Source organism: Ictalurus furcatus, chromosome 19 (genome assembly GCF_023375685.1).
Source record: "Ictalurus furcatus strain D&B chromosome 19, Billie_1.0, whole genome shotgun sequence".
Lineage (NCBI taxonomy): Eukaryota > Metazoa > Chordata > Actinopteri > Siluriformes > Ictaluridae > Ictalurus > Ictalurus furcatus.
Window position 1 is genome coordinate 16,284,146 of NC_071273.1, and position 18,957 is coordinate 16,303,102.

At 39.1% G+C, this 18,957-nt stretch overlaps 1 protein-coding gene across 5 annotated transcripts; it reads right to left on the reverse strand.

Annotated features, from left to right (window-relative positions):
• Positions 1–1,357: 1,357 nt before the first annotated feature.
• On the reverse strand, positions 1,358–18,654 carry dyrk2 (dual-specificity tyrosine-(Y)-phosphorylation regulated kinase 2). Of its 5 annotated transcripts, XM_053650534.1 has the most exons (5): positions 18,456–18,476; positions 15,022–15,131; positions 11,921–12,093; positions 11,016–11,107; positions 8,352–10,065 (listed from the first exon to the last, which is right to left on the reverse strand). In XM_053650534.1, the coding sequence occupies exon 5, from the start codon at positions 10,042–10,044 to the stop codon at positions 8,473–8,475; it is 1,572 nt and encodes a 523-aa protein (XP_053506509.1). In that variant the 5' UTR covers positions 10,045–10,065; positions 11,016–11,107; positions 11,921–12,093; positions 15,022–15,131; positions 18,456–18,476; the 3' UTR covers positions 8,352–8,472. The 5 variants fall into 5 exon arrangements, 4 of the variants coding, with proteins under 4 accessions (XP_053506509.1, XP_053506508.1, XP_053506507.1 ...); XR_008388582.1 differs by lacking the exons at positions 11,016–11,107; positions 11,921–12,093 and adding an exon at positions 1,358–1,709 and having other exon boundaries at positions 2,745–10,065; positions 18,460–18,654; XM_053650533.1 differs by lacking the exon at positions 11,921–12,093 and having other exon boundaries at positions 18,456–18,479.
• Between the last annotated feature and the right edge of the window lie 303 nt (positions 18,655–18,957).

Here is an 18,957-nt window from a genome sequence, read left to right on the forward strand (position 1 = left end):
GGCCTTACTCGTCTGGGTTCGAGACTGCTCCCTGTGTGCATAAAAGAAACATGGAGGCTACAGAAGTGGGAGAACAAATGCCTCTCATGGGAGCTGCTCATCAAATCAACTAACAAAAAAGGCCACAGGTCCATGGATGTGTGAGCTCAAATACAGTAATCCATTTGTTTTGTCAGTGGGTTAGGTCACACAACAATAGCATTGTATTTATTCTTAGTTATGCTTTTAGCATGTACAATTAAATACTAATCATAGTCAATTGTTGTATTACATTTTTGAGACAGTCGACCCAATTTTCAGAGAATTTCAAGCCAAAATGTGGACAAACCTAATATGTTTGAAAGTGGATGTGCAAGTCACACTTGTGCAAAACATTACAAAAAGAATACTTTGCCTTCAGACCAATTCATGCACTCCTAATTTAGTTTTAATCGTGTACTGTATTTATCATGTACTGGGCTCTTTGCTTGGATTTGTGCCGAGTACATGCACCCAGAGATCTACGACCCTGCAGTTTTGTTCCAGCCCTAGTCTAACACATGTGATCCAATTAATTAAGATGTTTAATAGTGTCAGAATGTCAGAATATTAAATTCAAGTGCACTGGACCTAAACTACTTCGACAGCAGTGACACTGGGCATGACTGGTCCATTATGGCATAACAATCAGGCATTGCTTTCATTGTAGTCTGGATTTCCAAATAACTATGTAATGCCAAACCACACTGTACTATTTATCTGGCACCATGAGAGGTAATTTCAAATGCACCAAGTCACTGTCAGTTTATTATATCAATGAGCTGTTCAGCACAAAATACACAATAGTACAGCATGTGGCATGGAAAAGCAGTATTTTTTAAAAAATAAATCACACAATTTCACACCACATCTGCTTACGTTAAAAGGTTCGTTCAGTTGATTTAATTCAGTAAGGATTTAATTGTACTGTAAGATACTGTTTAAAATGTGAAAACTTAATGAAAGCTGTCAATTATTCCAACCCTAATGTTAACTAATTTCACGTTTTATTAAAAGAACTAATATGAACTGTTGTTGACAGCTGTTTCTAGACATGGCTGACCAATTCAAAATAACACAGCACTAACTGTTGGATTAATGAAGCCTTTTTCTCATAATGACCCAAGTATTTTAATGAAGGGCTAAAGGCACAGGCATTGTTCCCCCTAGACCTCATTAGGAAAGTCAAACATAACAACCTTTCCTGTAATTAGTAAGCGGTACTATTTCAGTGCACAAACTCTATAGCAGGTCATATGACTTCAAACTCACTTTCAGCAAAATATATAACCATTCACATTTCTTATGCCACGTAGTGACAAAAGTAAGCAGAATAAAATGAAATATAACAATCATTTCTACTTTTATTAAATGCTGTGCATTACTTTTTTGTGTTGTGATTCCCACTACAAGAAAGTCTGAATTATAACATGTTCATGTGCATGAAAAGACTAACAAATTGAATGAAAGAGTTTATAGACATTCAGACCCAGAGCTGTAATAATAAATTGACAGGTTCAGGCAATGACATTTCTTTTTGTTTGGAGAAATATCTCTGTTCTTTGTCTCCATGGGGCCCTTGCACTGTAATGTTCTTCTGCATTCCTGCGCAATGACATCAGTGGCTCATCTCCAGCACTGTCTGGTCACACAGGCCTGTCACATGAGCATTCTTCCCACAGGAGTTCACCCTGAAAACACAGAAAGAACACTGGACTAATAAAATAATGCTCATAAATAAATCAAATCTTTACCACTGGGTTAGGCAGCTTTGACCACAATGCAGTGTAAATGACAACCAATGAAATCATTGAACATTGCAAGTTCATTATTCACCTTACACTTTTAGACCAAAAATCTTTTGTAGCCCTGCAGCTTATGTTTACTAGGGGTGTGTGTGTGTATGTATATAAACACACACACACACACACACACATATATATATACATATGAACCGTACCACTATGCCCCCAGAAACACTGGAAAGAAAACACTGTCAGCATTGGCTGATAAAATTCTGGCTCTGACAGTTCCTGAACCTCAGCTACACTATATGGCCAAAGATTTGTGAACACCTGACCAATCATACCCATATGTGCTTGTTCAACATCCCATTTCAAATTTAGTTCCTCCTTTGCTATTATAATAACAACCTCCAATCGTCTGATAAGTCTTTCCACTAGATTCTGGCTGTGGGGATTTGCTCAGAGCATTAGTGAGGTCGAACAATGATGTCGGGTGAGGAGGCCTGGTACGCACACAGTGTTCCAATTCATCCCAAAGGTGTTCAGTGGGGTTGAGGTCAGAGCTCTGTGCAGGCCAATCATGTTCTTCCACTCCAAACTTGGCAAACCATGTCTTCATTGAGTTCGCTTTGTGCACAGATTTGGGCCTCTTAGTTCCAGTGAAGGGAAATTGTAATGCTACAGCATACAAAGACATCCTAGATGATTGCGGGCTTCCCAGTTTGTGGCTGAACCATATATGGGTATGATGGTCAGGTGTCCACATACCTTTGGCTATAGAGTGTACATCACTCTAGTTCACTAGAGATGTATGCAGGGCTGTTTTTATTTTTTACGCTACTCACACATGCCCATGATATTTTCTAACAAATTTAGTTATAAGAAAGTATTAGCATAATGTAAACCACCATGAGCCTGAACAGGCAGTTACTAAAGATGAATGCTGTAAATGAATGTAAATATTCATGTTTATGTACATACTCTTTCTCTGTCACGCAAGCTTCATATCTGGCTGTTCGCTCGCCCTCACATGAAAGTAAAAACCTCCCAACTTTTTAGATGTGTCCTGGGGTCCCAAACTGATGCCATGCGATTTTTTCTGGTCCAGTCAAGGTTTCTTAAAAAAATCTGTACTTGTATCTATTAAGAACATTTTATGTGTTCATTTCAATTTAATGTAATTCTGTTTGAGTACATCTCTAATATATACATACCTTGGTTTTCTAAACTGTTTGCTTAATGCTGAAGACAAAGTCACTGTTGTTCCACACATTTCCTCCGTTGTGAAAATGTACATAAAGCAACCAACTATTAGAGATATGTCAGTGTTTACAGTAACTGGTGATGATTAAAGGGTTTTAGAAGAATAAATCAATCAACGAAACCATCATTTTCTCTACCATGATCAACAATCAAATTGTTTCCTAAGCTCCCCACTTTTTTTTGCAACTTAAAAGGACATTTACATTGAAGGTCATTTAATTTACTTTAGGGTATTAATATACGTTACTTACTTTAATGTATTAATGGTAATTCCAATACAGCAGAAAAATCAGCACAAAGCTGCTATTAGCTGTAACCTGCATTTATCCTTCCACACATACCTTCACAGTTTCTTTGGTTTCAAAACGTGACGAACATTACAATCAGCATTTTGAAAAGCTTGATCGGTTCTACCCGTGTAATGAGTTGATTTTGACTGTAATAAATACAATTTACATGGTAAAAAGTCATTCAGTGGGTAAATAACTTGGCTGTGTGAAACAGGGAACTTCATAGCCGTTTGCAACATGCTAACAAGGTTTGTTTTAACCAGCTACGATTTTTTTTTATTCATGAAGAACATTGTATCATGGGTAGCGTTCAAAAAAACATGAGCATACATGTTACTATATAATAAACACGCAACTACGTTTTATAACGTAAACAAGCTGTGCTGACTGCGAGTGAGACTCCTTATAAAAGCACGTTTATCTATAATGCTATAGAGACTGGGTTTGTTTCAATGTAGTAGTTGTTACTCAACTACAGTGTAGTAGCCTTTTTCTATTACTCAGAAAACACATAAAAGGTAAAAAGGCCTTATCTACCCCAGCAACAAGGAAAGGTACGGTTTAAATCAACCTTTTTTACATGACAGTATATATTGTAATGCCTGCAGGGTTTTTTTTTCCCCCTAACCATCTTTTTTCTTTTTTAAAGAAGAGGATTCATCTAAAAGTAAACACAATAAATACCGTTGTTAGCAGACAGAAGGTTGAACAGCTGTCTAATATTAAATGTATTACATTTTTGCAGAAAGACTGCAGTTAAAATGACCACAACGTCTGCTAAAGTGGCCAAACTCTTAATACACATCAGCTGTCAGGTTTAAGGTAAGAATTAAGAGAGTGTGTACACATAGCCCATAAATTACGTAAGCTTAGGCTTGGATAACAAACAACATAGCAATACTGTTGCATATTTTCTGCAACTGCGGTTGTAATTGAACATTAAATGCACAATTAGCGCCAGTGTAAAAAGTGGTTCCTGTGATAAACGAGCATTTTGTAACTCAGCAGAGCATTTACGTTCGTTTAGATAACCTAAATACCCTAGGCTTGAGATAAGAACAGAAATTAAACTAAGGGTTCAGTGAAAGCCATGTGAGAGCTCCACATACAGAGCAGTGAATTTACAATATATTAGTCACTATTTGATTATAAATATAACACCAGATATAACTGACTAGTCAATGAAAATGAACAGGCCAAAATATATTAATTAGGATAAACTACAAACATTTCATTGATGATAAACCTGAAAAACACAGAATACTTGAGCAATGCAAACTGTAGTTCAGTTTTCATCCGTTACGCCTAGGACGGAGAAAAAGTTTCATAGGAGACACTCTTCATGTTTTTGCTCACTGACTGTGACTCACTAGTTTTCTTTTGATAATGCTCATTGCTCTAGGGCCAACTTGTTTCTCATAAACCAACGGTAATCAAGCCCCATGTTTAACTAGCACTTCTACCATATATTAAATTTAAGTAGGTTATATAATGTCCTTTAATTCTTTTACAGAACATTTATCTATCAAAAAGCAGCATATTTAACATCATAAGAGGTTCTCCACAGGCTCAATGTGGGTTTGAAAATATCAGTCTATTATATCTGAGAAATGGTGTCTAAGTATCCAGTGTTAAAAAGCTAATAATGCTGACCAACATGAAAAATTGAGCCTATAATCCCATTCAACAATATTCCAACAAGAGCTGTACTTCTGGTGTCCAAAGTTCCCCTGGTTTGTCGTCCAACCCAACACTGAAAATCTCTCGAGCAACTTTTAGGGTTGCTGACATTGTCAGAAACTCCCTTTCCCAATCTGTTTCTTTACAAAAACATACTCATGTGCTACAAGATAAGGTTTCTGTCTTTCAGCCAGAGCTGTATGTTTAAACCCTTTTTATCTGTTCAAGACAAACAACTTTCGCATGAAGTGACCGTCAACAAAATGAAAGGTTTTGTAAAGATCAACATTAAAACTTTTTTTATTATTAATTATTTCTGGCCACAACAATAAAATTTAACGAATGATCACTAGAAAAAAAAAATCAGCTGTACAATACATACAGTATCATAAAACTGGCCGCCAAGATTAAAATCCACTACATGACTGATGTAGTGTTATCAGCAGCATTTGACAAAAAGGGAAAACATTTTACATATGTACACATCCACATTGAATTCGTAGTAAAGTTCATATATGTACAGTACGTTTCTATGGTTGGATATAAATGAATGTCAACTTTGTTCCTTATTTAAAGATTCGTTTAAAGAAAAAAGAAAAAAAAACGAACTGACCAGAGTTGACAGTGGATAGCTAGATTCAACTTCCTGGGATAACATTTTGATAGAAAGTAGTAAAAAGGTACATCCTTTCAAAATGTAACGCTCAGCCATTTGCTTCAGTTTGCCCCAATGACACAACTGCCGTATTGCAGCCAGGGCTGACTATTGACTTGCTGAATATTCTTGGGGCATCAATATTCAGCACATTATACATGCATCATGTCTTGCACCAGACGTTTAGAGGCATGGTGCCTCGATCAAACATTTCAGAAGGATCTGTGCCACAAGCTTTCATATTCTACCTCTCTTTCTTGACTGAAGATAAGCTTTTTCTAGATACTGCCCTTGACAGATAAAATTAGCTTGAAAGCCTCTTCTTTCTCAGCTAAAAAGAACAAAACTGAGAAACTCTGGCTTTTTTCCTCCTAGCCACAAACATAGAAAGGAATGCACTTTGGTTTATACCAAATGCCCTGGGCTAATAAATTACAAGAATATTACAACAGTCTGAGGTAAAATAGTAAGATGTGTCATTTATAGAGTAATACAATGAAGCAAATGTAACCCCTTGAGTTTGTTAAGACAAGATGGATGGCGTAGAAAAGACCCTTTTTGCACTAAAGGAAATAGGTATAGGTTTGACTTGGTGAGTTATACCTGTTGGCAATGGGTCTCTGAGGTCTTAACTCAAATCACGTGTCCAAACTGCATATAAAACGTTTCATTTGTGCAGCCAATTTCCACCCAGAACCCACTATATGGGGGGGTTGCAGGAGGATCTTTGGGCAATGCTCAGACAAGTGCAAGGTGATCACCATTATAAAGCGGATCTTTGTAATCGCCTACGGTTCGGTGTACCCAACAACAAATGACTGGGTTGGGGGTGTCATTGGTGGACAAAAATGAATGGCATTGATAATCAAAGGCACATTGTATTAAACCTAAGGGCACAATTATTCCCCACCACTGTTAATCCACAAAACAGCAAAAAGATATAAAGTACAATGTGAACTGCCTGCTGGTGTTGGCAGATTATTGTGCATTCGCAAATGTACTGTAGGCGTCCAGAGGGGACTGGGCAGTGTGCAGCAGGCTGGGTATCATGCCAACCAGTAGCAGGGGTATTAAAACCCACATAAATGCCGCAGCTTTGCTTTTAACGGCCCTTGGTCCGGCCCCTTTTTCACCAGCGCCACATTCGCATCCGGTCGAGAGCGTTTTCCTGCGAGTGGAGTCTCAAAAGTATTACATTGTAAGTCACTCCACTGATAACAAGCCAAAAAAACACACATTCTGGCCACTGTTTCTTTTTATATTAGCTCTTCTTTAAAAAAAAATAAAATTAAAAATCAACCAATAATAAGAAATAAATAAATTAAACTTTTACAAAGCTTTCAGACCCTTGTCAGTTATTTTCTTTTCTTACTACATCAAAATTGCTACAAAAAATGGCCAGTTTGTGAAATTATTTTCCACTATTTTGTATGTGTGTGTGTGTGTGTGTGTGTGTGTGTTTAGGTAAAACCATGCAACTTCATTGAAAGAAGGGAACAAGCTTTTAAGAGTTTAAACTCTGGCCACATACTAGCGAGACCACACTAAAAACTAAACATAGAAAACGCGATATGAATTTCAGAGGGTGATCTCTGATTACAAACGACAGCCGGATGAGACGAGCCTCTCGTTTAAAGTTCCCCTCTCTGCTGTAGTTTTTCAATGATAGTGTTAATACTGGCTCAGTTTCAAGTAGTCCTGTCGATAAATGATTAGCACGATCCTTTATAAAATCCCTGCAAAAGCAGCAGTCCTTAGAAGGGAGAATTAGCGATTTTAAAAGCTTCCTATTGCTTCCTATTTGTTAACTACGATTAGCTTCAAAACATTATTTTGTTCCATGAGCATAGGTTTAAAATGATTTTTTTTTTAAAAAAACAACCTTTTGTATAAAAAGGTAAAAGCACCAAAGTTTTCCCCACTAGACAGTACGACATTTTGTTCCCAGCAGTTCTTCCGGAGAATAGCTTATAGTTAAATACACGAGCCTGTCGAGTACTGCCGAGAACAGAGTCCACTCAGTCAAACTAAATAAATTCCTTTTAACTTGCCAGAAGTCTATTTATAAGGTTACACTACCCTGAAGTCTCTCTTTTCCTTGAGTTCATTTTATAAGGAATGTCAAGAGATTTTAGGCACATACCAAGTCTGTCATGTAAACATTGTTTTTTTTCTCCCTTCTGCCTCAAAGCAGTCCAAAACATTCACTTTGCTTTCACGATGCTCTTCAAATGTCTTCTATATCTTGTCCTACCTTCTCATTCACAAACGAACATGAATATAAAGAGCTTCAAACGCTACGTGACTGCAGATAGCGTAGCGCTTTAGAAACGCATGTAAAATTCTCCTTCATCGACGCAGTGTTGTTCCAACAGATTACAGAGGTAGCGAGCTAAACCCTAGCGAGAACACATATAAAAAAATCCAAATGAACTTCATTGCTGAGAGTCTTTACTCTATGCTACAAGATATAAGTGAGGAAACTAATTAGGACTTCATTAGTAATAGGCCAGATTGCATGAATGCTCTCTGCAGCATTCCACACAGTACAGTCCTGAAATAAAAACTTAAAAGCACTGTTCCCTCTTTCTTGGCCATTTTAGTATTTCTAAAAATAAAAAAAGAAAAAAAGAAAGAAAAAAAGAAAGTAAAACAAAAAAGTGTTTTGAACAAAAAAGGTGCTACAAAGCTGTAAATAAATGATGATTTAAAGACTATATTCCTAAAAAACCTTTCACACTTGTGGATGCTCGCCTTTCCACATATTTAAATAACAACATTTATAGAAACAAAACAAAGAACCAAACAAAAAAATTAGTATTCAACTGACTAATTTTGGCAACACTGTCCTCTGCTGTATATTCCCATTGGCGTCAGTCATTTGTGCCAGGTTAGTCCTTAATTTTGAGGCTGAACTCGATGTGGGAGGTAATTTGGAGATAGAGGTTATAGCACCTGTGCCCTCAGTGATTCGCTTTACGGTAGTTTTCTCCCCAGTGGGAGGTTTTGGCAAGCGTCTTCTCAGCCACGGGTGGCGGAGGGCCTGACTTGGAGTCATACGCAAAGCCGGGTCCCACTCCAGACACTGCTTGAGGAAGTCCAAAAAGAGGGGGTCGTCACAGCCCTTAAGCGCAGTTACCCAATCCTTGCTTCCTGGCGGACCTCGAAGCTTACCCCTACGTGACCGTCCACCGTTTAGTGCTACCGTGCCATCAGGTAAAGTTGTGACCGTGCAGTAACGAGGATATCCCTTTGAGCTGACAAAATTTTTGGCTCTTTTGGACGAATCCAACAGCTTCTGGGAGGGCATGCCCAGTAGCTCTATGACACATGCTAGTTGGTCCCCTTCATCTTCTCCAGGCAAGAGAGGGTACCCTGTTAGTAATTCCGCTAAAATACAACCCAGGCTCCACATATCAATTGGCATCCCATACCGAGAGCCCAGAATGACTTCTGGTGCCCTATAAAAGCGTGACTGAATGTAAGTATAGACCCGCTGGTGTTCAAAGCAGCTGGATCCAAAGTCGATCACTTTTATCCCGCTGCGTCCCTGCTGCTTCAAGAGGATGTTCTCGGGTTTGAGGTCACAATGAATGATCCTGTTTTTGTGCAAGGAGTCCAGACACTGCAGGATAGAGTGCGCAAACTTGCGCACCAGTGGCAGACTGAAGCCCTGAAACTTGTTTTTCTTTATGAGCTCATACAGGTTCATGCTGAGTAACTCAAATGTCATGCAGATGTGGTTGCGGAATGTGAAGTGCTCCAGCATGTGGATGACATTCATAGCAGAGTCTTTGTCCTGCTTGCGCAAGTGCTCCAGGATCCGAATCTCCTCGGCTGCCTGGCGATGAAACCGCTTCTCGTTGCGCACCATTTTCAAGGCCACATGCTGGTGAGCCTTGTGGTCGTAGGCCTTCACTACTTGTCCAAAACTTCCCTTACCAATGACCTTCAATACCTCATACCTGTAGGCTATATGGTCATGGGGTACATGGATATAAGAGCCCTGATCATCATCGTAACCACCATTATTTGAGCCCCCGACCACACCTGGCCGTTTCTTAGCATTTGGTCCTACAAAGTATATTTCAGAGCAGTTGAAAATCTCCTGGTGTTCGAATGCTGTCAGTTTGGACGTGTACTGCTTCATGGCCTGCTCAGGAGTAATAGGGGCTATCTTGGGCTTGCTTTCAGTCGCTTTGGTGGAGGCGGAACTGCCCGCCCTACACTGGCTGCTTTCTTGTTGCCTCTCTGGCAAGGACAAGCCTGCTCGGCCTACTGGCGTCAACCCATTCGGCTGTGTCGTCAACACTGTCCTTTTATTGCTGTTTTCCTCAAACAGCTGTTGAACGTGGATCTGCTGGTGGTTTCCGACATGCAGATGGTCATTCATCGTGTTCTTATTGCCTCCAACCTAGCAAAAGTACAAACAAAGAAAATCTGCGATTAGAGAGCGGATGGAAGCAGAATACAAAAACCTCAGAGGACTACAATCTGCTGCACTCTGTGCACTTTTCTTGAGCATATTGTAAAGCTGAGTACAATTCCAGAATTCCTGTTCCATTTCCAGAATTCAAATCGAGCATGCTCAGCATGCCCAGCACAGAGAGCAAATAAATCCATCTTCTCTATTTTTAGCCAGAACAAAGGTGGCTGATGCACACACTATAAATACACACGTGACCACAGAAGGGAAAACTTCAGTTATAAAATGTCATCAATGCATACACAGTCATTTGCAAACATACAGCATGCATGTTGTCTTTCATTAGTTGTCTTTTATTATTACATGTTATTATTCCAGGATTTATCCAACTTCCCAGATCTTCAAACGTGAACAAAAGCTCAACTTTGTTTACCAAAAACATGAGGCATGCATTTCCTGCTTTCGTGATGTTGACAGGAAAGCAGACATGCATTTCCTTGTCTCCTGATGCTTGTGATTGTCTCTTTGACTTGTTTTACTATAACATCCTGTTGCAGTGGTCAGATTGGCTCTACATACATCCTCTGCTCAGAGAGGCTGTTTTCCCCATTAATTGTGCACAATTGTGCTTAAAAAGTTTAGTGTTTGTTGCTTTAAATTAAGACAGTTATGGTTCTTCTTAAGCTCTGGCTTGTCAGTAATGAATCTTCAGAGATTGACTGCTAAAGTGTAAACAGAAACTGAAAGAAATACATAACTAAGTAGTAGTTAAAAATGCCTCATCAGTTAATCAAGATCCGATCTCTAGATAGAAATTCCTGTTTTTTTAAGACCCATACGTATGAAATGTTTACTCTAAAACAAAGAGCCCTGGTGACAAAAACACCCAAAAACTAGAGCAAAATAACTGAGTCTAATGAACAGAGGAGATGAATAACCTCATGAACACAGCGTATGGAAGCGGCAGGTCTAATGTCATGGGGAGGACATGTGAACTAACTGCCACACAGAACTGGAGCCAACTGGAGCACTGGACAAACAAAAGAAATGACATGGAGGGCATAATTATTTGAACTCTTTTCTAACAGGTTTCTGTACTCTCTGGTAGCGTATAGCAAAACAACATTTGCTAATAGCCCTTTAATAAACAAAGCAAAATAAAAAATGCAGGTGGAAAAAGAATACGAAATAACAGGCAGAATACTTATTGCACTCTTAGCCCATTCACATATAATTAATATACCGTATATGATTCACAAATAATGTCCGACGAATAACTGAACATTATGTTTATTTACAACAGCTAACATGATTTATATATAAAACTATGAATGCTCTAACACCCTGGATCCATAAAACATTTTCCTTCTGTTTCAAGGTGATATTTAAAACCTTAATATAGGCCATTAACGTTAGATTGCACAATTATGCACTAATACGCACATTACATCATACGTGCATTCCTGTTGTGTTCACTCTGAGTCATATGAGCGAGCCAGCAAATAACATGCATCCAAACCTAAAAGCTTAGCGTTTCTCTTTTTTTGAAGAGAAGCATAGCTCAAGATTAAAGTGGTTATTTCTAGTATTTGGAAAACAAGTTGACTCTTTAAAAGATGCACACCTGTGAGGTCAGCTAATTAAGCTATTTGAGCTTCCGTGCTATTCTCTTTTTACGTGCATTAGAAATGCTAAATAAAGCCCGCTTCATAGTTGAATTTAACTGGCATTAATGCAAATCCGATATTCCGTTACAGTCACGCAGAGTAAAAATACAACCGAGACAGGAAGTGGAATTTCATTCAAGTATTTCTAAAACATTTGTTCATCAGAGATTTCCGACCGTGTTGTTTCATGTGAGCTATCAGACCAGTAGGGCTAGACTGTTGTTGAATCCTGTAATGGTTCAGGCTGATGGGCTGGTTCTCTCTTTCTCTCTCTCCCCATCCCCCACTAACGGCAAGCTCCACAGCTCAGCACACAATATGTTAAGCCATGCCTAATTGTGTTCATTGCCTACATGACCAATGACAGAAAACAAGGCCACAGTTCACATCTGTATTAGTGCACTATTTCACAATGAAAGCCTTTCTGTGCTTTTCAGTCTGGCTCAATAAGGAGTATATGTATTATAGACCATTGTTCATGCAATACCTGTTGATAACGGTTCAGAATGACAATTGTGTGGGAAGCCAAACTTTTTCATTTAGACTCTACAGAGATCCTAAATGCATAACATAACATAACATAACATAATATGACATAACATAATATAATTCATTTTAAAATAGAAAAGTAACCTAGCAAACCTAGATACAGGTGCAATCAAAATTATTCAACCCCCACTGCAAATCGGGTTTATTGTAAAAATTTACAGGTTTTCAGTTGTTTGTGATAAACAAATCAAACTAAAGCAATTGAAATAGTTCAACACAACGAATGCTTCAAGTGGTTTACCCAAATTCAACTGAAAATGCAACTTATAATGATTTCTCCAGTTTCAAAATTATTCAACCGCCTGAATAGAATCCCTCACAACAGCACAAATATACAAAACAGGTGTGGTCTCAAGCACACCTGATACAACTTAATCAAGGGCCTCATTAGTTACACCAGCTTGAGCTAGAACACATGAAATACCTGAACTGGCTAGGGGTAGAAAATTTATGAAATACCTGGACGGGGTAGAAAAAGGAAGCTATCAACGGCTGCAAGCAGATTTCTGAGAAGGCAGTTTGTGGAAAAACCCTCGACTGACTGCAAAAGGCCTGCAGCAAGACTTGGTAGCAACAGTCACTGAGGTTTCAGTGAGCACAGTAAGGTGCGTACTAAACGCAGAAGATTTCCATGCCAGAACTCCAAGACGTATGCCACTACTGACCCCAAAGCACAACAAAATTCTTCTCAAAATCATATAAATAAGCAACAGAAGTTTTGGGATTCTATTCTGTGGAGCGATGAAACAAAACAGGAACTTTTTGACACGATGGATCAGCGGTATGTCTGGAGGAAGGCAAGATGGATTCATTGAAGTATCCGGAAATCCTAGGAGAAAACGTCATGCTGTCTGTGAGGAAGCTGAAGCTTGGGCGTCAGTGGACCTTCCAACAGCACAATGATCCCAAGCATACCTCATATTCCACCAAGGCTTGGTTGCAGAAGAAGTCCTGGAAGATTCTACAGGGCCATCACCTGATTTGAACCCCATAGAACAGTGGTTTTCAAAGTGGGGGCCGCGACCCCCTTGGGGGCCACCAGGGGGCACCCGGGGGGCCTCAACAATTTGGTGTGCCCATCCCGCCCACTAGTATGTTTTCTCTTTCTCACTCTCAGACAACCACACACACACACACACACACAATCAATTCCTAATGTGATGTAAGATATAATTATTAAGAAAAAAAAAAGGGGGATATATTCATAAGTCTGTATTTTTTATGTGTATTAAAGATATCTTACAAAAGGGGGGCCTCGGTCAAATGTTAATGCCATTTGGGGGGCCTTGCCCTGGAAAAGTTTGGGAACCCCTGCCATAGAAAACCTCTGGTGGGATTTGAAGAAGGCAGTTGCAACCCACAAACCCAAGAATATTACTCAACTGGAGGCCATTGCTCATGAGGAGTGGGCTAAGATTCCTCAGGAATGCTGCCAGAAGCTATGCATCTTATTTGCAGCAGGTCATAACAGCAAGAGTGCTCTACTAAGTACTAAAGATGCTTGCTATGAAGGGGTTGAATAATTTTGAAACTGGAGAAATCATTATAAGTTGCATTTTCAGTTGAATTTGGGGAAACCACTTGAAGCATTCCTTGTGTTGAACTATTTCAATTGCCTTAGTTTGATTTGTTCATCAAAAACAGCTGAAAATCTGTAAATTTTTACAATAAACCTGATTTGCAATGCAGGTTGAATAATTTTGATTGCACCTGTATCTAGGCCAAACATTTTTGTGAATTAGTTTGCTAGGTTACTTTATATTTTAAAATGAATTACATTATACTATATTATATTATATTATATTATATTATATTATGCATTTAGGATCTCTGTAGAGTCTAAATGAAAAAGTTTGGCTTCCCACACAATTGTCATTCTGAACCGTTATCTACAGGTATTGCATGAACAATAGTTGTCTGGCTCTGAAAACGAAAGTCTATAATACATGAGCTTCAGTGTTGATTCGGACCAAAAATCTTGTCTGTACTCCTTATTGAGCCAGACTGAAAAGGACAGAAAGGCTTTCATTGTCAAATAGTGCCCTATTATATGACTTTATTTTACATACATCATGATTACATCAGTAAATGGGGTAGCGGTAGGGTCAGCGTTTAAGAAATGGTACGTTCCATTGTAGGGGTGTCAGAAACTGTCATTCTGACAATATATATGTTTTAGTGTTTACTATTAGCATTATACATATTTAAGACATCCAAGATTTAAGTTCACCAACAATATGGTGTTTTCTCTTTCTTTAATACGCTAAACGGGTCAGACTAGCAAAACCCACGTGTAATTCACCCCTCTGAGCCTGTTGCATATTTAGCCAGTCCTATAGAGAAATAACATTCAGCTACACTGAAACGTGCGAATCGAATACAAAAACTGGTTTGGCGTTGAACAAGGAAACACACAGTAGGCTTGTTTTCAACAAAACGGGTAATATGGAGAGAACGTTTTGTTCAAATGTGTGTAGATGGAGTACATCAGTCCAGCAAGCCCTTTGAGGACAGACAACAAAATGGTCTGATTGGATAAGCAGTTCTAAAATCCGGTTAGACAGCGAGTGCCCTGGACATGTTCGTGTTTTGAGTAAGCTACTTCTATTATGTATCAGCAGGATGTACAAATCGCCTGCACAGTGGTGTAGTGAGTATGATGGACCTCTGTCTCTCTCTGGGTGTATGTGTGTGTGTGTATGGTAATGTAGTTACAGTGTATCTGTACCGTGAGCGAGTTGCTGAGCGAGTTCCTGAGAGGTGGCAGTGTGACGGGTGATGGCGGCTCGCTCCCTGCTCCAGACCGGACAGCCACGGTGCACAGCTCACCCCCTTTACCTGAGAACCAACACACACACACACACACACACACACACACACACACACACTTCTTACTACAACAACAACAAAAACCCCAAAACCTCTGACTCAATGCAGAAATGAACCCTCCAGTCTGTATGCATGGAAAGAGGGCCCTGATCCTATGATCCTAAAACCCTGGTCCCATGGAGGAACCCTCCAGGATATAAAATAAAACCGGAAATGCAGGAAATCGTGTGAGGAAATAAGTGTGGTGTGGAAAAGGGTGGCATAGGAAATGCATCTAAATACACTAACACTAACATGTCGAAACAAAGCTCATAACAAGACACACACTTAGGTCAAAACATTTCATTTACTTTATTACTGTTATAATTATTGTTATTTACAGTCACACTGCGCTTATTTAGGGCTTGACTAACCTTAAACACTAACCTTAAACATTTCTAAAGCGCAATACATACAGAGTAGGCGATAAAGCAAAGGAAAACACGGCTAGTGCTACAAGCTACTTTGTAGCAACCATCGATTTCCATTAGAAAAGCGAAAGCATCCAGGTTTTATTCAATCTCCGCGTTATTCCGGAGTAAATAAATTCATCTAATCCAGTGTCTAATGTGCAGCAGAACCGCGCGGGTGGTCTCTGTTTCATAAAGCACCGCTTTAGAGTCGGACTTTCAGGCTTCTTACCAGTCGGGTAGACAGCAGCACAGGGCTTCTTGGTTAACATGGCCGCTGGAGAGAGTCACACACACGCTCAAAGAGAGAGAGAGAGAGAGAGAGAGAGAGAGAGAGAAAGAAACCACCCCACTCCTGATACCACCCTCCTCCTCCTCCCCCCAGTCGGCTGCGCGATCAGCACCGACTCCAATCAGCTACATCCAGGCTCGCGAGTCCACATTAGCGCCGCTCACACCACCTACAGCCGCTTCCCCGAGAGCAGCACCACCACATGAGCTTAGATACACGCCAAGCAAACACCATCAGTGACACACTGATTACTCACACACACACACACACATACACACACACACCGACTGTACACGCGCGGAAAACCGGCGAGTTCCGGTGCTAGCATGGTAATAAACGCCTTCTCCAGCGATCTCTGAGCAAAGCAAAGCAGACACTGTGTGACTCGCTATGGGTGTTGCCTGGTTTATCTAGAGTCCCCGGTTGGCCTCCATCCCCCCCCCTTCTCTCTCTCTCTCTCTCTCTCTCTCTCTCTCTCTCTCTCTCTCTCTCTCTCTCTCAGCTGAGCCACATACCTGACTGGCTCTATTGGGAACTAGCTGTACCCAGCTCATTAACCATTATATTCTTTTTATCATCTTTTTTTCATCACCTATAAGAAACAATTCACCCTGAACAACTTACATATGAGTATTTATAATCAGTATGTAGCATAATCTTCAACTGTGTAAAAAATAAATAAATTATCATAATAATAATTAAAGTTTAAGTTTTTTATGGGTTTAAACTTCTTTCGGTGACTATGTTTACATGCACATTAAGGTCTATACTCTGGTTGCAGCCGTATTCCGAATACGATGTTTATATGCATACAGGAATCAGAGTATTCCTGTATACATGATTGTTGTAAATTTGTCAGAGTTGCCATTCATAAATACCTAGCCTACAGCTAAGAATCTGTCAGCACCCACAATTCCTTGCGGACTGAGCAAGCACATATATCTCCTTTCAGTAGATTTTCTGACTAAGGTAATGCAACAAATTTACAATTAAACCAGGCATGTTCCAGGGGAGGGAATCAGAATTTGGGAAATCAGAATATTGTCTTAATCTGAATCGGGCAATCGGATTGTGGCGTTTACATGACTCAATACTAATTAAAATATCGCCAAACTCTGATTAATTGATTAAAAAAGGGTTTTTTTGTTGTTGTTGTTTTTTTTTGGAAGGTTATTGGGTCTGTCTTCTTCAAATGGTTCAACTTGGTACCTTTTCTGAAAGGGAACACTCAGTTGGAGGGTTCTACATAGAGACAGAGGAACAAACCAAAGACATGCTTAATGGAGCCATTTGTTTTGTGGGCTTGTATAGTATACATGTAATGTTTTTTTGTAGTTTATTATTTGAGGGTCCCCCATCAAACACGCGCAAAGCCTTTATTGATACACAATTCAAATGTTTCTCTCTGAGTATGTTTAGTTCTGCATTCATGCACTCTTAGAAAAAAAAGGGTTGGTCAAGGGTTATTTGGATGCATAGTGGACAAATGAAAGAAAAATGAAATATTGAAGTAGGAATACACAAAAGCTGTATTAAAACAAAGACTCAAGGAAGGAGACAACAAATATGCTTTTCTCTCGCTACTGTTTTATGACTGCATTATAACATATGCAGACAAAAACAATAACTTATCGGTCACCAACAATCCTCAAAGCTTGTATAATAAGTTATCAGTTTTTACAGATGGTTCATGGTTCCAAAATTATGTTACTTGAAAGTTTTCTGAAAGGGAAACCCTTTATTGTTGTGTTCTACATATAATACATGTAGGGCATTTCCCAGAGGGACAAAGAACCCATTTAGTTTTGTCAGCGTTATAACCTTACATTTCTGTAACCTTTATAACTAGGAACTCGTGGAGTTTTGTATGCACACTTGTTCAAAGTCATGATCATTGTCCACTAGAGGGTGGGGTGAACACGAGGCCTGCTCTCGCCCCCCCTGAATGTCATGAATGTTCAGGAGGGGGCTAAACAGTACAGCACTCGCATGTGCTCTTACACATGACACTTTGCACGTATGCATACAACTGACTGACTGCAACTGTTCGTGGTGTTATGGAATTTGTCTGTATGCATGGAATGAAAAATAAAAATAAAAATACCTCCACTTTTTATTAGAATTATTTTTTAAAAATCCTATTGAAGACACAGGGAAACACCATAAAGTCCGTTGCAGTTGTTCTAAACTTAAATGAACACATAAAAAAAAAAAAAGATTTGACAGGATTTAGCTAGATATTAATCTAACTAGCCTCTTATGGCTATTGTGAGGGAAATTATTCATTTTTACTTTGTAATAGTTTTGTTCTTGTTCTGTTTCATTCTCATCAGTACAGAATGTTTATCTACTATGCAGAGACACAAACATGTTCTGCTGTTTAAGGTTCGTCTGCACATCATCTAAGACCCTGAAACAAAGCCTGTTTGAACTGCCTCAAAACGCTTCTTATCGGTACACAGAAGTGTGTCATGCTCTGTGTTTCATATATAGTACTGGTTCAGCACAAGCTCTTCAGAGTGCTCTCATTATTCTATCCTGCTTTATTCTATCCTGTATTAACCATCTTTCTGTAATAAACCTTTTTTTTACCTACAGAGGATGAGTCTGCGAGTGTTGTCTAATTTCCACGACATTTTGGCGTCTCCTGGCTGGGCTGCGCGAGTCTTTTCAGCTTTTCTGGGCAACAAGCAAACCGGAGGACGTTCATGGAAAAGTTTCATCCTGAAGTCCATGTTAATACACAGGCGGTTTGCTCTTTGTTGTGCAGAGCGAAAGACCGATGCAGCCTTACCACTGACCGGTAGGAATCATCAATAATTTAGAATTAGAATTAGAATTTTATGGTGTCATTGTGTATTGCTGTCTGTATGGGAGTCAATGCATGATACATTTGGAAAATTTAATGCACAAGTCAATTTTACTGAGATAATAATAATAATAATAATAATAATAATAATAATAATAATAATAATAATAATAAAATATAAATAAATTATATTAAAAAAAGAAGAGAAGAGAAAACTGTAAGTTTCCACGACACTATCTAATTATAACATAAACAGCACTAAAATACAATGATCACAATGTTAGA

Excerpts from the sequence above, each read along its gene's own strand:
- dyrk2 (XM_053650531.1), bottom strand. The coding sequence starts at position 15,843 with ATGTTAACCAAGAAGCCCTGTGCTGCTGTCTACCCGACTG. Across the intron at positions 15,132-15,803 it reads TGCTGCTGTCTACCCGACTG|GTAAAGGGGGTGAGCTGTGC; the intron begins GTAAGAAGCCTG and ends GTTGGTTCTCAG. Across the intron at positions 10,066-15,021 it reads CGCTCAGCAACTCGCTCACG|GTTGGAGGCAATAAGAACAC; the intron begins GTACAGATACAC and ends TACTTTTGCTAG.